Below are 19,266 nucleotides of genomic sequence, written 5' to 3'. Positions count from 1 at the left end.
TTCTAGACTAGAATAGCTTGTTGGACATGTTTTGGTTGTTGCATTTTCTTATACTAATAGACTATTCGAAGAGGGATGCAAGCTTGCTTTTGTTTGCAGAATGTTAAATGCAGCAGCCAAAATAACTTGCGATGAGTTTGAATGAAGAGCGAGCACACTGCGCGATTGCGATAGGCTATAGATTTAGACCCATAACCATTCAATATTCATGAAAAGGATCTAAAAGCCGTCTGCATCTTATTCTAGTACTATATTATTCAAGCATGTCATTACAATGTTAAAGATAAGGACAACAAAACGTATTTAACTGTTGAGAGCAAGGAAGGAATGAAGCAACAATAGATAGGGGAAGAGGAATACGCATGTCGCACAACATTAGGGGAAATATTATAATTATAAGTAATGCGTCAGCCTACTAATATAACAATTCAAATCAAATTCGCTATTCTATAATTATAAACTTTATAGGCCGCATGCCCTGCACCAGCATCGCTTGTCGCTTGCTTGTTCTCTCCCAACTTCATGGTTTGAACGAGGTGCGTAAATCCAGTCCAGTAATACAGTCCTCACTCAAAAAGATGACTGGAGCTTGTTTGATTTCTTCCCCCAAGAGAGCATACATCTATGGGCTTTTATGTTTTTCTGTGTGTGTACAGTGGGGAGAACAAGTATTTGATACACTGCCGATTTTGCAGGTTTTCCTACTTACAAAGCATGTAGAGGTCTGTAACTTTTATCATAAGTACAATTCAACTGTGAGAGATGGAATCTAAAACAAAAATCCAGAAAATCACATTGTATGATTTTTAAGTAATTAATTTGCATTTTATTGCATGACATAAGTATTTGATCACCTACCAACCAGTAAGAATTCCGGCTCTCACAGACCTGTTAGTTTTTCTTTAAGAAGCCCTCCTGTTCTCCACTCATTACCTGTATTAACTGCACCTGTTTGAACTCGTTACCTGTATAAAAGACACCTGTCCACACACTCAATCAAACAGACTCCAACCTCTCCACAATGGCCAAGACCAGAGAGCTGTGTAAGGACATCAGGGATAAAATTGTAGATCTGCACAAGGCTGGTATGGGCTACAGGACAATAGGCAAGCAGCTTAGTGAGAAGGCAACAACTGTTGGCGCAATTATTAGAAAATGGAAGAAGTTCAAGATGACGGTCAATCACCCTCGGTCTGGGGCTCCATGCAAGATCTCACCTCGTGGGGCATCAATGATCATGAGGAAGGTGAGGGATCAGCCCAGAACTACACAGCAGGACCTGGTCAATGACCTGAAGAGAGCTGGGACCACAGTCTCAAAGAAAACCATTAGTAACACACTACGCCGTCATGGATTAAAATTCTGCAGCGCACGCAAGGTCCCCCTGCTCAAGCCAGCGCATGTCCAGGCACGTCTGAAGTTTGCCAATGACCATCTGGATGATCCAGAGGAGGAATGGGAGAAGGTCATGTGGTCTGATGAGACAAAGATAGAGCTTTTTGGTCTAAACTCCACTCGCTGTGTTTGGAGGAAGAAGAAGGATGAGTACAACCCCAAGAACACCATCCCAACCGTGAAGCATGGAGGTGGAAACATCATTCTTTGGGGATGCTTTTCTGCAAAGGGGACAGGACAACTGCACCGTATTGAGGGGAGGATGGATGGGGCCATGTATCGCGAGATCTTGGCCAACAACCTCCTTCCCTCAGTAAGAGCATTGAAGATGGGTCGTGGCTGGGTCTTCCAACATGACAACGACCCGAAACACACAGCCAGGGCAACTAAGGAGTGGCTCCGTAAGAAGCATCACAAGGTCCTGGAGTGGCCTAGCCAGTCTCCAGACCTGAACCCAATAGAACATCTTTGGAGGGAGCTGAAAGTCCGTATTGCCCAGCGACAGCCCTGAAACCTGAAGGATCTGGAGAAGGTCTGTATGGAGGAGTGGGCCAAAATCCCTGCTGCAGTGTGTGCAAACCTGGTCAAGACCTACAGGAAACGTATGATCTCTGTAATTGCAAACAAAGGTTTCTGTACCAAATATTAAGTTCTGCTTTTCTGATGTATCAAATACTTATGTCATGCAATAAAATGCAAATTAATTACTTAAAAATCATAGAACGTGATTTTCTGGATTTTTGTTTTAGATTCCGTCTCTCACAGTTGAAGTGTACCTATGATAAAAATTACAGACCTCTACATGCTTTATAAGTAGGAAAACCTGCAAAATCGGCAGTGTATCAAATACTTGTTCTCCCCACTGTAAGGGTGGTAGCCTATATAGCCTATCATAGGCCTATTTGGATAATGGCACAATCATTCAGGCTTTTTTGGGCTTGGGCTCATAAAACGTATTTAATGTAGGGCTCATCTGGCTCAGGTAGCAATAAGCTTGAATGTTCATGCCGATCAAAGCTCTAATCAAATGCAGACATATTTATATGCTTTACATGCTTTAGAATGACACTTCTTGCTTTGATGGGAAATACCGGGTTACCCTGGAGAAAAGTTATTTATTCTCCAGATGGAACACTTGTAAAATACCAGTCAAATATTAAACCTTAGTCAAAGCCTATAGGGGAAAGTACAGTTCTGCACTGTCTGTGGGTCAGCCAGTGGGTCACTCAGCGCAGCTCATAGGGACAGCATTGCTAAGTTCTATTGGCACCTTGAGTCTGTTTAAATCAAATAAAATAAAATGTTATTTGTCACATACGCTGAATACAACTGGTGTAGACTTTACCGTGAAATGCTTGCTTAAGAGCCCTTCACAACAATGCAGAGTAAAAAAAAATGTACACAATGAAATCATAACACAAAAGGAATCAAATAAAATACACAAGAATGGAGCTATATACAGGGAGTACCAGTACCAGATTAATGTGCAGAGGTATGAGGTATTTGAGGTAGATATGTACATGAAGGCAGGGTAAAGTGACTGGGCATCAGGATACATAATAATAAGAGTAAAATATAGAGCAGAGTAGCAGCAGCAAATAATGAGTGTAAAAGTGTGTGAGTGTGAGTGTGCGTGTGTGTAATGTGTATGTATGTGTGTTTGTGTTGTGTCGGCATGTGTGTGTGTGCATATGTAGTGTACAGTGAGGGAAAAAAGTATTTGATCCCCTGCTGATTTTGTACGTTTGCCCACTGACAAATAAATGATCAGTCTATAATTTTAATGGTAGGTTTATTTGAACAGTGAGAGACAGAATAACAACTAAAAAATCCAGAAAAACGCATGTAAAAAATGTTAAAATTGATTGGAATTTTAATGAGGGAAATAAGTATTTGACCCCCTCTCAATCAGAATGATTTCTGGCTCCCAGGTGTCTTTTATACAGGTAACGAGCTGAGATTAGGAGCACACTCTTAAAGGGAGTGCTCCTAATCTCTGTTTGTTACCTGTATAAAAGACACCTGTCCACAGAAGCAATCTATCAGATTCCAACTCTCCACCATGGCCAAGACCAAAGAGCTCTCCAAGGATGTCAGGGACAAGATTGTAGACCTACACACGGCTGGAATGGGCTACAAGACCATCGCCAAGCAGCTTGGTGAGAAGGTGACAACAGTTGGTGTGATTATTCGCAAATGGAAGAAACACAAAAGAACTGTCAATCTCCCTCGGCCTGGGGCTCCATGCAAGATCTCACCTTGTGGAGTTGCAATGATCATGAGAACGGTGAGGAATCAGCCCAGAACTACACGGGAGGATCTTGTCAATGATCTCAAGGCAGCTGGGACTATAGTCACCAAGAAAACAATTAGTAACACACTACACCGTGAAGAACTGAAATCCTGCAGCGCCCGCAAGGTCCCCCTGCTCAAGAAAGCACATATACATGCCCGTCTGAAGTTTGCCAATTAACATCTGAATGATTCAGAGGAGAACTGGGTGAAAGTGTTGTGGTCAGATGAGACCAAAATGGAGCTCTTTGGCATCAACTCAACTCGCCGTGTTTGGAGGAGGAGGAATGCTGCCTATGACCCCAAGAACACCATCCCCACCGTCAAACATGGAGGTGGAAACATTATGCTTTGGGGGTGTTTTTCTGCTAAGGGGACAGGACAACTTCACCGCATCAAAGGGACAATGGACGGGGCAGTGTACCGTCAAATCTTGGGTGAGAACCTCCTTCCCTCAGCCAGGGCATTGAAAATAGGTTGTGGATATAGGTATTCCAGCATGACAATGACCCAAAACACACGGCCAAGGCAACAAAGGAGTGGCTCAAGAAGAAGCACATTAAGGTCCTGGAGTGGCCTAGACAGTCTCCAGACCTTAATCCCATAGAAAATCTGTGGAGGGAGCTGAAGGTTCGAGTTGTGTGCAAACCTGGTGGCCAACTACAAGAAACGTCTGACCTCTGTGATTGCCAACAAGGGTTTTGCCACCAAGTACTAAGTCATGTTTTGCAGAGGGGTCAAATACTTATTTCCCTCATTAAAATGAAAATCAATTTATAACATTTTTGACATGCGTTTTTCTGGATTTTTTTGTTTTTTATTCTGTCTCTCACTGTTCAAATAAACCTACCATTAAAATTATAGACTGATCATTTCTTTGTCAGTGGGCAAACGTACAAAATCAGCAGGGGATCAAATACTTTTTTCCCTCACTGTATGTGAATGTGTGTGGGTTTTGTGTGGGAGTGTCAATGTAGTGTGTGTGGGGGGGCATAAACTTGATCTATACATTATTAAACTCACACAATCTGGATTTCCTGAACTTTCTTAAGAACCAATGGGAAGAGGATTTAGGTGAACAACTTTCAGACAAAACTTGGCAGAGTATGCTTCAGATAATACATTCTTCATCTATATGTCTAAGACATGCTGTAATTCAATTTAAAAGAGTTAATCGGCTGCATTGGTCAAAGGAAAAATTATCCAAGATTAGACCAGAAATAGATCCCACTTGTGACTGATGTAAGCAGGCTACTGCTACTTTATTGCACATGTTTTGGACATGCCCGAAATTGACAGATTTCTGGATATCAATTTTTGAGACATTTTCTAAGATACTGGAGAGACCTATAGAACCTTCTGCCTATATTGCATTATTGGGAGTGGCACCACAGGAGGCCCGTCTAAACAGTTCTATGGGCAACATGCTGGCATTTACTACTCTTCTAGCTAGACGTCTTATACTATTTAAGTGGAAGGATCGGTTTCCTCCTACTTTTAAACATTAAATAAAGGAAGTTTATGCAACATCTCAAGCTATAGAAAATGCGTTACTCCGTTATGGGATCTGCAATTACATTTTATAATATCTGGCAACCTTTCCTATCCTTTGTAGAAGACTTGAACACAGCTAATTTCACAACTCCATAAACCAACCCAAATTAGAATTTGTATCATTATTTGTACTCTTTTTAAACTTTTTGTCTTATAATTTCTTTGTATTATTTTTAAATATTTTATTATATTACTCATTGTATATCCTGTCTGCTTTATGTCTGGTTTTGGGGTGGGGCTCTGTTAGAGCATGGGGGGGTTGGGGTGGGTTTGATTTGGTAGGGGATTCGTGTGTGTTCTGCCCTCTACCTGTTCTGTCTGTTATCTGTATAATCATAAAAAATGGCAAATTAAAAAAACTTTGAAAAATTAAAACAATTTAGTGTGTGTGTGTGTGTGAGTGTGTATACTGTATGGTGTGTATATATAGTGTTGTGAGTATGCGAAGGGTCAGAGCAAGATAGAGTCAGTGCAGATAGTTAATTGACTATTTAGCAGTCTGGCTATTTAGCAGTCTTATGGCTTGGGGGTAGAAGCTGTCTCGTAGCCTGTTGGCCCGAGAGTCGAGGCTCCGGTACCGTTTGCCGGACGGTAGCATAGTGAACAATCTATGGCTTGGGTGGTTGGAGTCTTTGGCAATTTCTTGGGCCTTCCTCTAACAACGCCTGATATAGAGGTTCTGGATGGCAGGGAGCTCGGCCCCAGTGATGTACTGGGCTGTCCGCACCACCCTCAGTAACACTTTGTGGTCAAGGGTGGTGCATTTGCCATACCAAGCGGTGATGCAGCCAGTCAAGATGTTCTATTTGGTGCAGCTGTATAACATTTTGAGGATCCGAGGGCCCATGCCAAATCTTTTCAGCCTTCTGAGGGGGAAGAGGGGCTGCCGTGACCTCTTTACAACTGTGTGGGTGTGTGTGGACCATGTTAAGTCCTTAGTGATGTGGACGCCAAGGAACTTGAAGCTCTTGACCCGCTCCACAACAGCCCGGTTGATGTGGATAGGGGCGTGCTCTCCCCTCTTTCTCCTATAGTCCATGATCAGCTCTTTGGTCTTACTGACGTTGAGGGACAGGTTGTTGTCCTGGCACCACACTGCTAAGTCTCTGACCTCCTCCCTGTAGGCGGACTCATCGCCATTGGTGATCAGGCCTACCACCATCGTGTTGTCAACATACTTGATGATGGTGTTGGAGTCGTGCGTGGCCACACAGTCGTGGGTGAACAGGGAGTACAAGAGGGTACTAAGCACACACCCCTGAGGGACCCCCGTGTTGAGGGTCAGCATGGCGGAGATGTTGTTGCCTACCCTCACCACCTGGAGCCGGCCCGTCAGGAAGTCCAGGATCCAGTTGCAGAGGGAGGGGTTCACTCCCAGGGTCCCTAGCTTGGTGATGAGCTTGGAAGGGACTATGGTGTTGAACGCTGAGCTGTAGTAAATGAACAGCATTCTCACATAGTTATTTCCCCTCTTGTCCAGGTGGGAGATGGCAGTGTGAAATGCAATTGAGATTGCGTCATCGTTTAACTACTGTGTGTGTGTTTGTGTGTGTGTGTGTGTGTTTTTGGTTTTACTTTCCTTGTGGGGGCCAGAAGTCCTCACAAGGTTAGTAAAACAAGGACAATCTGACAAGTGGGGACATTTCGCCAGTCCCCACAAGGAAAAATACTATTTTAGGCTTATGGATAAGATTTAGGGGTTGGGTTATAAAAAAAATATCCAAAACTTTGAACATCCAACGGAGCACCATTAAATCCATTATTAAAAAATGGAAAGAATATGGCACCACAACAAACCTGCCAAGAGAGGGCCGCCCACCAAAACTCACGGACCAGGCAAGGAGGGCATTATTCAGAGAGGCAACAAAGAGACCAAAGATTACCCTGAAGGAGCTGCAAAGCTCCACAGCGGAGATTGGAGTATCTGTCCATAGGACCACTTTAAGCCATACACTCCACAGAGCTGGGCTTTACAGAAGAGTGGCCAGAAAAAAGCCATTGCTTAATAAAAAAAAAAAGCTAACACATTTGGTGTTCGCCAAAAGGCATGTGGGAGACTCCCCAAACATATGGAAGAAGGTACTCTGGTTAGATGAGACTAAAAAAACACTATGTCTGGCGCAAACCCAACACCTCTCATCACCCCGAGATGTTTTTCATCGGCAGGGACTGGGAAACTGGTCAGAATTGAAGGAATGATGGATGGCGCTAAATGCAGGGAAATTCTTGAGGGAAACCTGTTTCAGTCTTCCAGAGATTTGAGACTGGGACGGAGGTTCACCTTCCAGAAGGACAATGGCCCTAAGCATACTGCTAAAGCAACACTCGAGTGGTTTAAGGGGAAACATTTAAATATCTTGGAATGGCCTATTGAGAATCTGTGGTATGACTTAAAGATTGCTGTACACCAGCGGAACCCATCCAACTTGAAGGAGCTGGAGCAGTTTTGCCTCGAAGAATCTGCAAAAATCCCAGTGGCTAGATGTGCCAAGCTTATAGAGAGAGACATACCCCAAGAGACTTGCAGCTGTAATTGCTGCAAAAGGTGGCTCTATTGACTTTGGGGGGGGGGGTGAATAGTTATGCACGCTCAAGTTTTCAGTTTTTTTGTCTTATTTGTTGTTTGTTTCACAAAAAAAAGATGTTGCATCTTCAAAGTGGTAGGCATGTTGTGTAAAACAAATGATACAAACCCCTCAAAAAATTAATTTTAATTCCAGGTTGTAAAGCAACAAAATAGGAAAAATGCCAAGGGGGGTGAATACTTTCGCAAGCCACTGTATCTATCTATCTATCTATCTATCTATCTATCTATCTATCTATCTATCTATCTATCTATCTATCTATCTATCTATCTATCTATCTATCTATCTATCTATCTATCTATCTATCTATCTATCATCTATCTATCTATCTATCTATCTATCTATCTATCTATCTATCTATCTATCTGCCTGCCTGCCTGCCTGCCTGCCTGCCTGCCTGCCTGCCTGCCTGCCTGCCTGCCTGCCTGCCTGCCTGCCTGCCTGCCTGCCTGCCTGCCTGCCTGCCTGCCTGCCTGCCTGCCTGCCTGCCTGCCTGCCTGCCTGTCTGTCTGTCTGTCTGTCTGTCTATCTATCTATCTATCTATCTATCAAAAAACAAACATTTAGCAGTTCTATAGCTGCAACTATTTAAAACACTGATTATACTTTTAGTACCTCTTGGATGCATATGAAAACAAACATAATATTAATAGACAAGTCATCTACACTGAGCGCACAAATCATTAGGAACACTTTCCTAATATTGAGTTGCACCCCCTTTTACCCTCAGAACAGCCTCAATTCGTCGGGGCATGGACTCTAAAAGGCGTCGAAAGGGATGCTGGCCCATGTTGACTCGAATGCTTCCCACAGTTGTGTCAAGTTGGCTGGATGTCCTTTAGGTGGTAGACCGTTCTTGATACACACGGGAAACTGTTGAGTGTGAAAAACACAGAAGCGTTGCAGTTCTTGACACACTCAAACCGGTGCGCCTGGCAGCTACATACCCCCTTCAAAGGCACTTAAATATTTTGTCTTGCATATTCACCCTCTGAATGGTACACATACACAATCCATGTCTCAATTGTCTCAAGGTTTAAAAATATTTCTTTAACCTGTCTCCTCCCCTTCATCTACACTGATTGAAGTGGATTTAACAAGTGACATTAATAAAGGATCATAGCTTTCACCTGGATTCACCTGGTCACTCTATGTCATAGAAAGAGCAGGTGTTCCTAATGTTTTGTACACTCAGTTGTATGTATTGACAGTTCAATGCTAATCGTCTATATAAATTCCTGCTAATCTATCTAATGAAGTCTAATTTCTAAAGCATAGTCTAGGTTCAATGATATCAAAACTATGTTTCGTTGATCTATGCCGACATTACAGTTTTGTGTCATGCACACATGACTGTAAGTCGCTTTGGATAAAAGCGTTTGCTAAATGGCATATTATTATTATTATTATTCCCTTAGCAGAGCCACATGTCAGACTGAGCTCAATGACTCCCCCCAGTGGCAGACCCTGCCATGCTGATGTGCAGCGCCTACGACTTCTACCCCAAACCAATCAGAGTGACGTGCCGGCGGAACGGACAGGAGGTGAAATCTGATGTGCCCTCCACGAGGAGCTGGCTGATGGGGACTGGTACTACCAGATCTACTCCCACCTGGACTTACACCTAAGTCTGGAGAGAAACATTTGCAGTTTTACAGTTAATTTCCTGCAATTCTATACATTTTGCAATACAGTGGATATAAATGTTTGTTTTGTGTCCCACACCCCATATGATTGTTATTTCCCCTCTCTCTTTCTCTCTTTTTTTTCGTTCTCTCTTCCTTCTGTAACAGGGGTGCTCTAGCAGCAATGAGCTAAAGTGAGCCTCCTATTCTGATTAATCACCAGTTACAATGGCTTGTTATCACCAGTTATTTTCAGGCTTCAAGACACATTGCTGTATCTGCTGCATGGATCCAACATGAGATTTTATTGCTTGTTAGAAATCACTATGCCTGAAAAGACATCTACTGCTGGAGTGTATTACTAAACATGAATCAATACTTTCTTAATATTTTTGGTAACATATTATCCTAAAACCTTTCATAAGAAATGAATGAACAACATTAGACTTGACAGTAATAAGACTAATAGGGCTATGAGAATCATGCAATCAATTGTATTTAGCTTAGAACTGGTAGAGACACTGAGGGTAAACTGTGTTAATGACCTACTATAAGTACTTTTGAGTGGGCAGTATAAGGGGTCCACTGTGCTTGGGGTACTTTCCTCACCTGTACTGTTTTGTGTGTCTTTTTTCACCAATGAGAAAGTTACAACTTTGTTCTTAATTAAAGGCACAAAAGACAAACAAATAGGTTAAGTAAATTGTGAAAATAATGTGTATGGTAATACTGGTGATTTGAGAGGGAGTAAAAAATAAATAAAAGTCCTAGTTTTCTAAGTGCTTTAATTTCAGACTTGAGTCTTAAGACTTTTTATGTGATTGATATTTCAACTCTGATTGATTTCAGCTCCCCTTTAGAGATGTGTGTTGCTCATTTGCTGTTCTGTCATGGTGGTGGTTTCAGGTCCTCAAAATAACTGGGACATATTTTTGATATGCCTTTGAGATGATACAAGCTTTCCAATAAACCATTATAAATGTCATGATGCAGTGTCTCTCAGTTTACTAGGGTTTGGTTTGATGTTTTCTTGGTATCTGAGGCAAAATGATGGTAGGCCTGAACAAGTTGTGTATCTGTCGCTCCCCTGTGGTTGTGGTTGGTGTGACATACATGTTCTGAATCCTAAATCGATCCCTAGGTCCTACTCCACGTAGATTTGAAAAGATCAAGAAGGTCTAAGCAATATGGTCATTACTTCACCTGCCTTCTGATAGGGTATCACATACAACCACAGAGTGGTTTCAGTACAACGGTTATGCTATTACATAGGCATAAGGTTACATTTTCAGTTGCATTTCTCATAAGTTTATGCTTTGCACGACTATAGGCTATTATACTGTTCAGATCTATACATTGTTAGTATAGTCTGTCGTTTTTGGCTTGAGTGCCGATAGTGTACATACTGTATGTGGATTGTGTAAATTCTGCATCTACAGTGTATTATGTCCGTACTTTCTGTCTATTGTCTTTCTGTTTATTGTCTGTCTGTTATCTGTCTGTTATTGTCTGTCTGTAACTCTGTAGCAGCTCCAATTCACTGAGTCAAATTCCTGTACATACAAATGTATTTGGTGAATAAAGGTGATTCTGATTTCAAAGTCTGACTTGCATTTGGACACAAATGCACGTTTGCATTGGCATGTATTTTGTATGTCAACTGTATATATACTGTGCATTCGGAAAGTATTCAGACCCCTTGACTTTTTCCACATTTTGTACGTTACAGCCTTATTCTAAAATGGATGAATTGTTTTCTTCTTCTCATCAATCTACACACAATACCACATAATGACAAAGCAAAAACAGGTTTTTAGAAATGTTAGCAAATATATTAAAAATATAAAACTGAAATATTACATTTAAATAAGTATTCAGACCCTTTACTCAGTACTTTGTTGAAGCACCTTTGGCAGCGATTACAGCTTCAAGTCTTCTTGGGTATGACGCTAAAAGCTTAGCACACCAGTATTTTGGGAGTTTCTCCCATTCTTCTGTGCAGATCCTCTCAAGCTCTGTCAGGTTGGATGGGGAGTGTCGCTGCACAGCTATTTTCAGGTCTCTCCAGAGATGTTCGATCAGGTTCAAGTCCGGGCTCTGGCTGGGCCACTCAAAGACATTCAGAGACTTGTCCCGAAGCCACTCCTGCATTGTCTTGGCTGTGTGCTTAGGGTCGTTGTCCTGTTGGAAGGTGAACCTTCACCCCAGTCTGAGGTCCTGAGCGCTCTGGAGCATCAAGGAGCTCTCTGTACTTTGCTCCGTTCATCTTTCCCTCGATCCTGACTAGTCTCCCAGTCCCTGCCGCTGAAAAACATCCCCACAGCATGATGCTGCCACCACCAATCTTCACTGTAGGGATGGTGCCAGGTTTCCTCCAGACGTGAAGCTTGGCATTCAGGCCAAATAGTTCAATCTTGGTTTCATCAGACCAGAGAATCATGTTTCTCATGGTCTGAGAGTCCTTTAGGTGCCTTTTGGCAAACTCCAAGCGGGCTGTCATGTGCCTTTAACTGAGGAGTGGCTTCCGTCTGGCTACTCTACCATAAAGGCCTGATTGGTGGAGTGCTGCAGAGATTGTTGTCCTTCTGGAAGGTTCTCCCATCGCCACAGAGGAACTCTGGAGCTCTGTCAGAGTGACCATCGGGTTCTTGGTCACCTCCCTGACCAATGCCCTTCTCCCCCGATTGCTCAGTTTGGCCAGGCAGCCAGCTCTAGGAAGAGTCTTGGTGGTTCCAAACTTCTTCCATTTCAGAATGATGGAGGCTACTGTGTTCTTGGGGACCTTCAATGCTGCAGAATTTTTGGGTACCCTTCCCCAGATCTGTGCCTCACCACAATCCTGTCTTGGAGCTCTACGGACAATTCCTTCGATCTCATGGCTTGGTTTTTGCTCTGACATGCACTGTCGACTGTGGGACCTTATATAGAAAAGTGTGTGCCTTTCCAAATCATGTCCCATCAATTGAATTTACCTCAGGTGGACTCCAATCAAGTTGTAGAAACATCTCAAGGATGAGCAATGGAAACAGGATGCACCTGAGCTCAATTTCGAGTCTCATAGCAAAGGGTCTGAATACTTATGTAAATAAGGTATTTATATATATATATTTTTTTTTTTTTGCAAAACCTTCTAAAAACCTGTTTACGCTTTATCATTATGGGGTACTGTGTGTAGATTGATGAGGAAAAAACTAATTTAATTAATTTTAGAATTAGGCTGTAACATAACAAAATGTGAAAAAAGTCAAGGAGTCTGAATACTTTCCGAATGCACTGTATGCTTCAGTAAGGTTGGCTTCTTAGCGTTCATAGCAATGGTTATCAACTGTAACGCAGAAATGGAACGTATATCACAGAAAATAGATGTTGCGGTGGTAGCTGCAGAGAAGGATTTTGGGTATACGAGATTTGACTTAAGGGTGTGTTGAGTGGTGATCCGTCCTCTCAGGCCATTGGCAAGGTAGGGTCAAAGTAGTGGAATGGGGTAGTGGGTTTTTAATGAGTGTAGGGTTAGTTAGAAGGAGTTTTTATTATTATTATTATTATTTTTTCTATTTTGTGTCACAAAGTATAATATAATTATATTATAGTCTAGCTGGGGGCGGTAATGAAACATATTGGATGCCAACCGCCGTTAAACCCCAAAGAAGAAGAAGCAGCAGAAGCATTTCCCTTTCGGTGTTTTTGAGCACGCACACACTTCCTGCAGAAACAAGCGAACTCATTCAACGATCTAGAGCGGGTGGTAGGCAACTATAGTATTTTCTTTCTAGACTGCGAATCCAACGTTATTTTCCATTATAGATGTATGAGCCATACATAATGTTGTTTAATAGTATCGTAGAGTGTAACGTTACCCTAGCTCTGACTGTCTGAATTAATGCTGGTGGTGTTAACGTAGCTACTGTACACATATTTCCTACCGATCTGCACGTTTCCACACGCGAGCTAACGTAGCATTTTGTGTTTTAATTGCATGTTCCCAATCGCGTATCTTCAACTAAATGTTTTTTTTTACAGATCTAAAATCTTTAAGATGTTTTTGACCAGATCGGAGTACGACAGGTAAGACTCGGAACTCTGCATTGTCATGACACCGGGCTAGCTAACTAGCTGCTAACAATTACATCGTTAACTTGCCCGTACGTACCACAATACTCTTTGTTTAGCTCGCCATCTAGTTGGCTAGTTAGGTGGTTTGTGCACTTGTTGTGTCTGGTAAACATTTGCGAATTAGTCATTCCTTACTGGTATATTGTAATATGTCACTGAAATTGCCGTGATAGTTTGCTGGATAACGTTAGCTAGCTAACGTTAAAGTTTCTTTCACTTTCACTTAGCTAACGTTAGTTAGTTACAGTAACTAATTGCATAATGGTTGTGTTCCAGTCTGGTGTATTTTGTGTAGAGAAATAAGCTTAATTTGTGCGGAGAAAGAAGTTTACGTTACCTGCTACCTCCGTTCTTCTAGAAAGCGCTAGCTAACATCCTGAAGTTGGCTGGCTAGCCAACGTTAGCTACAATACATTTTTCTAAACCTTCACAGTACAGTACTGACGGAATAGCTATTGGAACTTCAGTGCACTAAATCTCATCTTTTTTTCAGAGGAGTAAACACCTTTTCTCCAGAGGGACGACTGTTCCAAGTGGAATATGCTATTGAGGCTATTAAGGTATTTTCAAAACATAAAATTCAATATCACAAGAACACACCATTACACTTTACCTATAATAATAGCTTCCTCGGAAGACATTGTTCGTTGTCACGGAAAATAGGCAACGTTGTGCGTCATCTGTATATAGCGTTCAAAAGGTACTCTCACTCAAAGCATGAAAAATAATAACCCAAGGAGGCCGAGATGCAAAAATAATCAACTTAATTTAATCCATGCTCAAAATAATACTGAGGGTGACCGTGCAAGGTGCTAAAAATAAAACAAAAATTAACATGTATTGGCCTTAATTAGTGCTGTAAAAAGAAATTAAGTACACAACTGCTGTGGGTAACAAGTGCAGCAGGTGCAGCCATCCTTAAATACTAGAGAATGGAATGTCAACAAGGTATATTAGCATAGAATATCGGCGGCGCACAATTGCCCCCCCGTCGTCCAGGGTAGGGGAGGGAATGGCCGGCAGGGACTCAGTTGGTAGAGCATGGCGTTTGCAACGCCAGGGTTGTGGGTTCGATTCCCACGGGGGGCCAGTATAAAAAATAATGTATGCACTCACTAACTGTAAGTCGCTCTGGATAAGAGCGTCTGCTAAATGACTAAAATGTAAATGTAATATGTAGTAGAGAAATATAAAAAATGGACAATTCAAATGTCACATTATTTAAGTTCTTATTGGCAGACTAAATAGCCTTGGTTTCTCAAATGACTGCCTCGCCTGGTTCACCAACTACTTCTCAGATAGAGTTCAATGTGTCAAATTGGAGGGCCTGTTGTCTGGACCTCTGGCAGTCTCTATGGGGGTGCCACAGGGTTCAATTCTCGGGCCAACTCTATTCTCTATGTATATCAATGATGTCGCTCTTGCTGCTGGTGACTCTCAGATCCACCTCTACACAGACGACACCATTTTGAATACATCTGGCCCTTCATTGGACACTGTGTTAACAAACCTCCAAACGAGCTTCAACACCATACAACACTCCTCCAGTAGCCTCCAACTGCTCTTAAACGCTAGTAAAACTAAATGCATGCTCTTCAATCGAACGCTGCTTGCACCCGCCTGCCCGACTAGAATCACTACTCTCGGTGGGTCTGACTTAGGATATGTGGATAACTACAAATACCTAGGTGTCTGGTTAGACCGTAAACTCCTTCCAGACTCACATTAAGGATCTCCAATCCAAAGTTAAATCTAGAATCGGCTTCCTATTTCGCAACAAAGCCTCCTTCACTCATGCTGCCAAACATGCCCTTGTAAAACTTTACTATCCTGCCAATCCTTGACTTCGGCGATGTCATTTACAAAATAGCCTCCAACACTCTACTCAGCAAATTGGATGTAGTCTATCACAGTGCCATCTGTTTTGTCACCAAAGCCCCATATACTACCCACCATTGTGACCTGTACGCTCTCATTGGCTGGCCCTCACTACATATTCGTCGCCAATCCCACTGGCTCCAGGTCATCTATAAATCTCTGCTAGGCAAATCCCTGCCTTATCTTAGCTCATTGGTCACCATAGCAACACCCACCCATAGTATGCGCTCCAGCAGGTATATCTCACTGGTCATACCCAAAGACAACACCTCCTTTGGCCGCCATTCCTTCCAGTTCTCTGCTGCTAATGACTGGAACGAACTGCAAAAATCTCTGAAGCTGGAGACTCTTATCTCCCTCACTAACTTTAAGCATCAGTTGTCAGAGCAGCTTACCGATCACTGCACCTGTACACAGGCCATCTGTAATTTGCCCACCCAACTAACTCATCCCCATATTGTTATTTATTTTGCTCATTTGCACCCCAGTATCTCTATTTGCACATCATCTTCTGCACATCTATCACTCCAGTGTTAATACTAAATTGTAATTATTTTTCACTATGGCCTATTTATTGCCTTACCTCCATAACTTACTACATTTGCACACACTGTATATAGATTTTCTATTGTGTTATTGACTGTATGTTTTGTTTATCCCATGTGTAACTCTGTGTTGTTGTTTTATCGCACTGCTTTGCTTTATCTTGGCCAGGTCGCAGTTGTAAATGAGAACTTGTTCTCAACTGGCTTACCTGGTTAAATAAATAAAATAAAAAAGTTAGACAACGGTCTAGGCTACATAACGATACAGTACTCAAGTATAAAGCTTAGAGAGCGGGGCTGGGGACAACTGGTCATCTCTGTATATGACATTTCTATCTGAAAGAGTCTGAACACCTGTTGTCTCTCAGCTGGGCTCCACAGCCATTGGCATCCAGACGTCTGAGGGGGTGTGTCTGGCCGTGGAGAAGAGGATCACATCTCCTCTAATGGAGCCCAGCAGCATCGAGAAGATTGTGGAGATCGACACCCACATCGGTAAGCAGGCAGAGCAGGGACTACTCGCTAGGCAGGGCCAGACACTGTCAAACAACACAAAGAAGTGAACACTTATTGGAGCTCAGGTTGTTTGTATAACACATGACCTGACCGGTCTATGGAGAAAAGAAGTGTTCTCAATCATTCTGGGAAAATAAAAGGTAACTGGATGAGGCGGTCAGAATCATTTTTATAGGCTCAACATATTTTTGTATCAGAAAAGTATTTTTAAGATAAGCACCACTGTGTAAAAGAGGCCTTGTATAGACCGTGTTTCAGAGATAGTATTCAAAGTTTGAAAATGTGTTTGAGTGTCCGTCTCATCTCCTCAAAGGTTGTGCTATGAGTGGCTTGATAGCTGATGCCAAGACTCTTATCGACAAAGCAAGAGTGGAGACACAGGTATGTACACGTGTTGAGTTGGCTGAATTCAAGTACAGGTGCATTTTCTAGCTGAACATTACTACACTGTCGAGGTGAAAATGAACACATGACTAATGTTTGCGCTTATGAGATGCACACTACGTCGTCAACTACTTGTAAAGCAATTTTGTACAACAAAAAGGAAAGCATTTTAGTTCCTCAACTACTTGATATGTAAAGTGTTTTAGTTTCTTTCCTTTTTACCCCTGCTTTGTTTGTCCCCTTCCAGAACCACTGGTTCACCTACAACGAGACCATGACAGTGGAGAGTGTGACCCAGGCCGTGTCTAACCTGGCCCTGCAGTTTGGAGAGGAGGATGCAGACCCTGGAGCCATGGTTAGTGACCACAGAAAGATGAGACAAAACCTCCAAGATCAACTCACTCACTTACTGCTCACTCACTTATTGCAAACTTTTTCATTCATTCAGTGATGTATTAATTCATCAATGTATGACATAGAAACTGGTAGAGGTTGAAAGCACTTTTCCAGCTAGTTGTCACTTATTTTCCCACAGCTGTGAGGTGTCACACTGTACTCATTCCCTGTGGTTCTCTCTCCTCAGAGCCGACCCTTCGGTGTAGCGCTTCTCTTTGGTGGACTGGATGAGAAAGGGCCCCAGCTGTACGTTAATCTATTCAACATACATTTAACACTTTGTTTTTGTGTGGTATAATTGGTTTGGGCAAAATCTTTCATACCTCACTTCTAATCCAGGATTTGTGCTGAGTTTTCATCAGAATCAGACCTTCAGTCTTCATCAGATGGTGAAATGTCTCTTGAATTTCTACAACCCCTAATTTTCCAACTTCGTGTGTGTGTAGGTACCATATGGATCCGTCAGGCACCTTTGTCCAGTGTGATGCCCGGGCCATTGGCTCTGCCTCTGAGGGAGCCCAGAGCTCTCTGCAGGAGGTCTACCACAAGGTACCATCATCCTCCTCTCCTCTGTTGCTGTCACCCCATCATTACCATCACCCACCACAACTGTTTCCTTCATTACTTCCTCCATCACCCACCATTCCCTTTCCTTCCTCCTCTCCCACCACAACTCCACCAGACTGTCAGTCGGTTTCATTCTCCATCCTATCACAAGGGTGACGACAGTATTATTTATTTTATTTATTAAGCAAGACCTCTGTTTTCTCTCTGGGTGGCCTCTCCAGTCCATGACGTTAAAAGAGGCCATCAAGTCATCCCTCACCATCCTAAAGCAGGTGATGGAGGAGAAGCTGAATGCTACCAACATTGAGGTGAGCTCTAATCCTTCATTCTCAACCACTGACCCTACCTCTAGTCTATACATCTATTGGAGATGTGGAAGTTGTTGGATCTAAGCAATATTGTGTAAGCTCCACTAAGCCTACCAGACATCTTGGTGGAGCTATTGTCATATTGTATTGTTTACCATAAGTTCAGGTCTGCTCAGCCTTAGTCCTAGAGGGACTAATATTTCTGTTTTACTGGTGTACCAGCTATCGTTAGGGTGATGGACAGCAATGATCCAAAACATATCATCACATTTGTGTGCTAACCTGCTCTCCCCTCTCTCACCCCTTCAGCTGGCTACAATAGAGCCAGGCAAGACCTTCCACATGTATTCCAAAGAAGAGCTGGAGGATGTTATCAAGGACATCTAGAGCAGAGTGGGGCTTTGTGGGCCTAGTCAGCGCTGAGGAGAGGTAATCTGCCTGGGCTCTGAGGATCACCACACATCTACAACTACATTTCCTATCAGCACTCTCTCGCTGCATTCATTGGTTCCTTGTGTGGAAGGGAGGCAACTCTTTGTAGTGTGTTATATATTTTTATTCTTTTGGCTCTGGATATGGGCGGCAGGTAGCCTAGCGGTTAAGAGCGTTGGGCCAGTAACCGAACGGTCGCTGGTTCGAATCCCCTAGCCGACTAGGTGAAAAATCTGTTGATGTGCCCTTGAGCAAGGCAGTTGTCCCTAATTGCTCCTATAGGTCGCTCTGGATGAGAGCGTCTGCTACATGACTAAAATGTAAAATGGATACTGCAGATTTCTACAGTGCTGTAGAGGCATCAGTCAGATCTGTGCTTAGAGCTGAATGACATTAAAGGGGGGTGCTTTTTGTTAAGGATCAATGCCAAAATAAAACCGTTGTATTGTAAAAGGAGTGGTTTGTGTCATTGGCTCCATGGTGTGTGTACTTATGACGGTTTCATTACCAAAATCATACAGGAGGGTGAGGTTGACAACCTTTATCTGGTTTTGTCCGCCAGGAAGCGTAATTACACAGAACTTTGCTCCAACTGGGAAGAACCAGGAATGAATAGAGACGGCTACAGTCCAATGAAAAGGCATTTCAATAAAGTCTCAACCAATCGGCTTTCTAG

General features: G+C 42.6%; 1 protein-coding gene across 1 annotated transcript; it reads left to right on the top strand.

Moving 5' to 3' along the window:
- The first annotated feature begins 13,121 nt into the window (after nt 1-13,121).
- On the top strand, nt 13,122-19,046 carry LOC311133797 (proteasome subunit alpha type-5). The gene is made up of 10 exons (XM_084167369.1): nt 13,122-13,196; nt 13,472-13,516; nt 14,058-14,124; nt 16,356-16,482; nt 16,817-16,884; nt 17,135-17,242; nt 17,471-17,529; nt 17,730-17,832; nt 18,072-18,158; nt 18,468-19,046. The coding sequence occupies exons 2-10, from the start codon at nt 13,488-13,490 to the stop codon at nt 18,543-18,545; spliced, it is 726 nt and encodes a 241-aa protein (XP_084023495.1). The 5' UTR covers nt 13,122-13,196; nt 13,472-13,487; the 3' UTR covers nt 18,546-19,046.
- Nucleotides 19,047-19,266: the final 220 nt, after the last annotated feature.

This window comes from Coregonus lavaretus (genome assembly GCF_964263955.1).
Source record: "Coregonus lavaretus genome assembly, chromosome: 8".
In the NCBI taxonomy this organism is placed as follows: Eukaryota; Metazoa; Chordata; class Actinopteri; order Salmoniformes; family Salmonidae; genus Coregonus; species Coregonus lavaretus.
The sequence above is the reverse complement of the archived record's forward strand: the minus strand, read 5'-3'. Positions and strand labels throughout refer to the sequence as shown.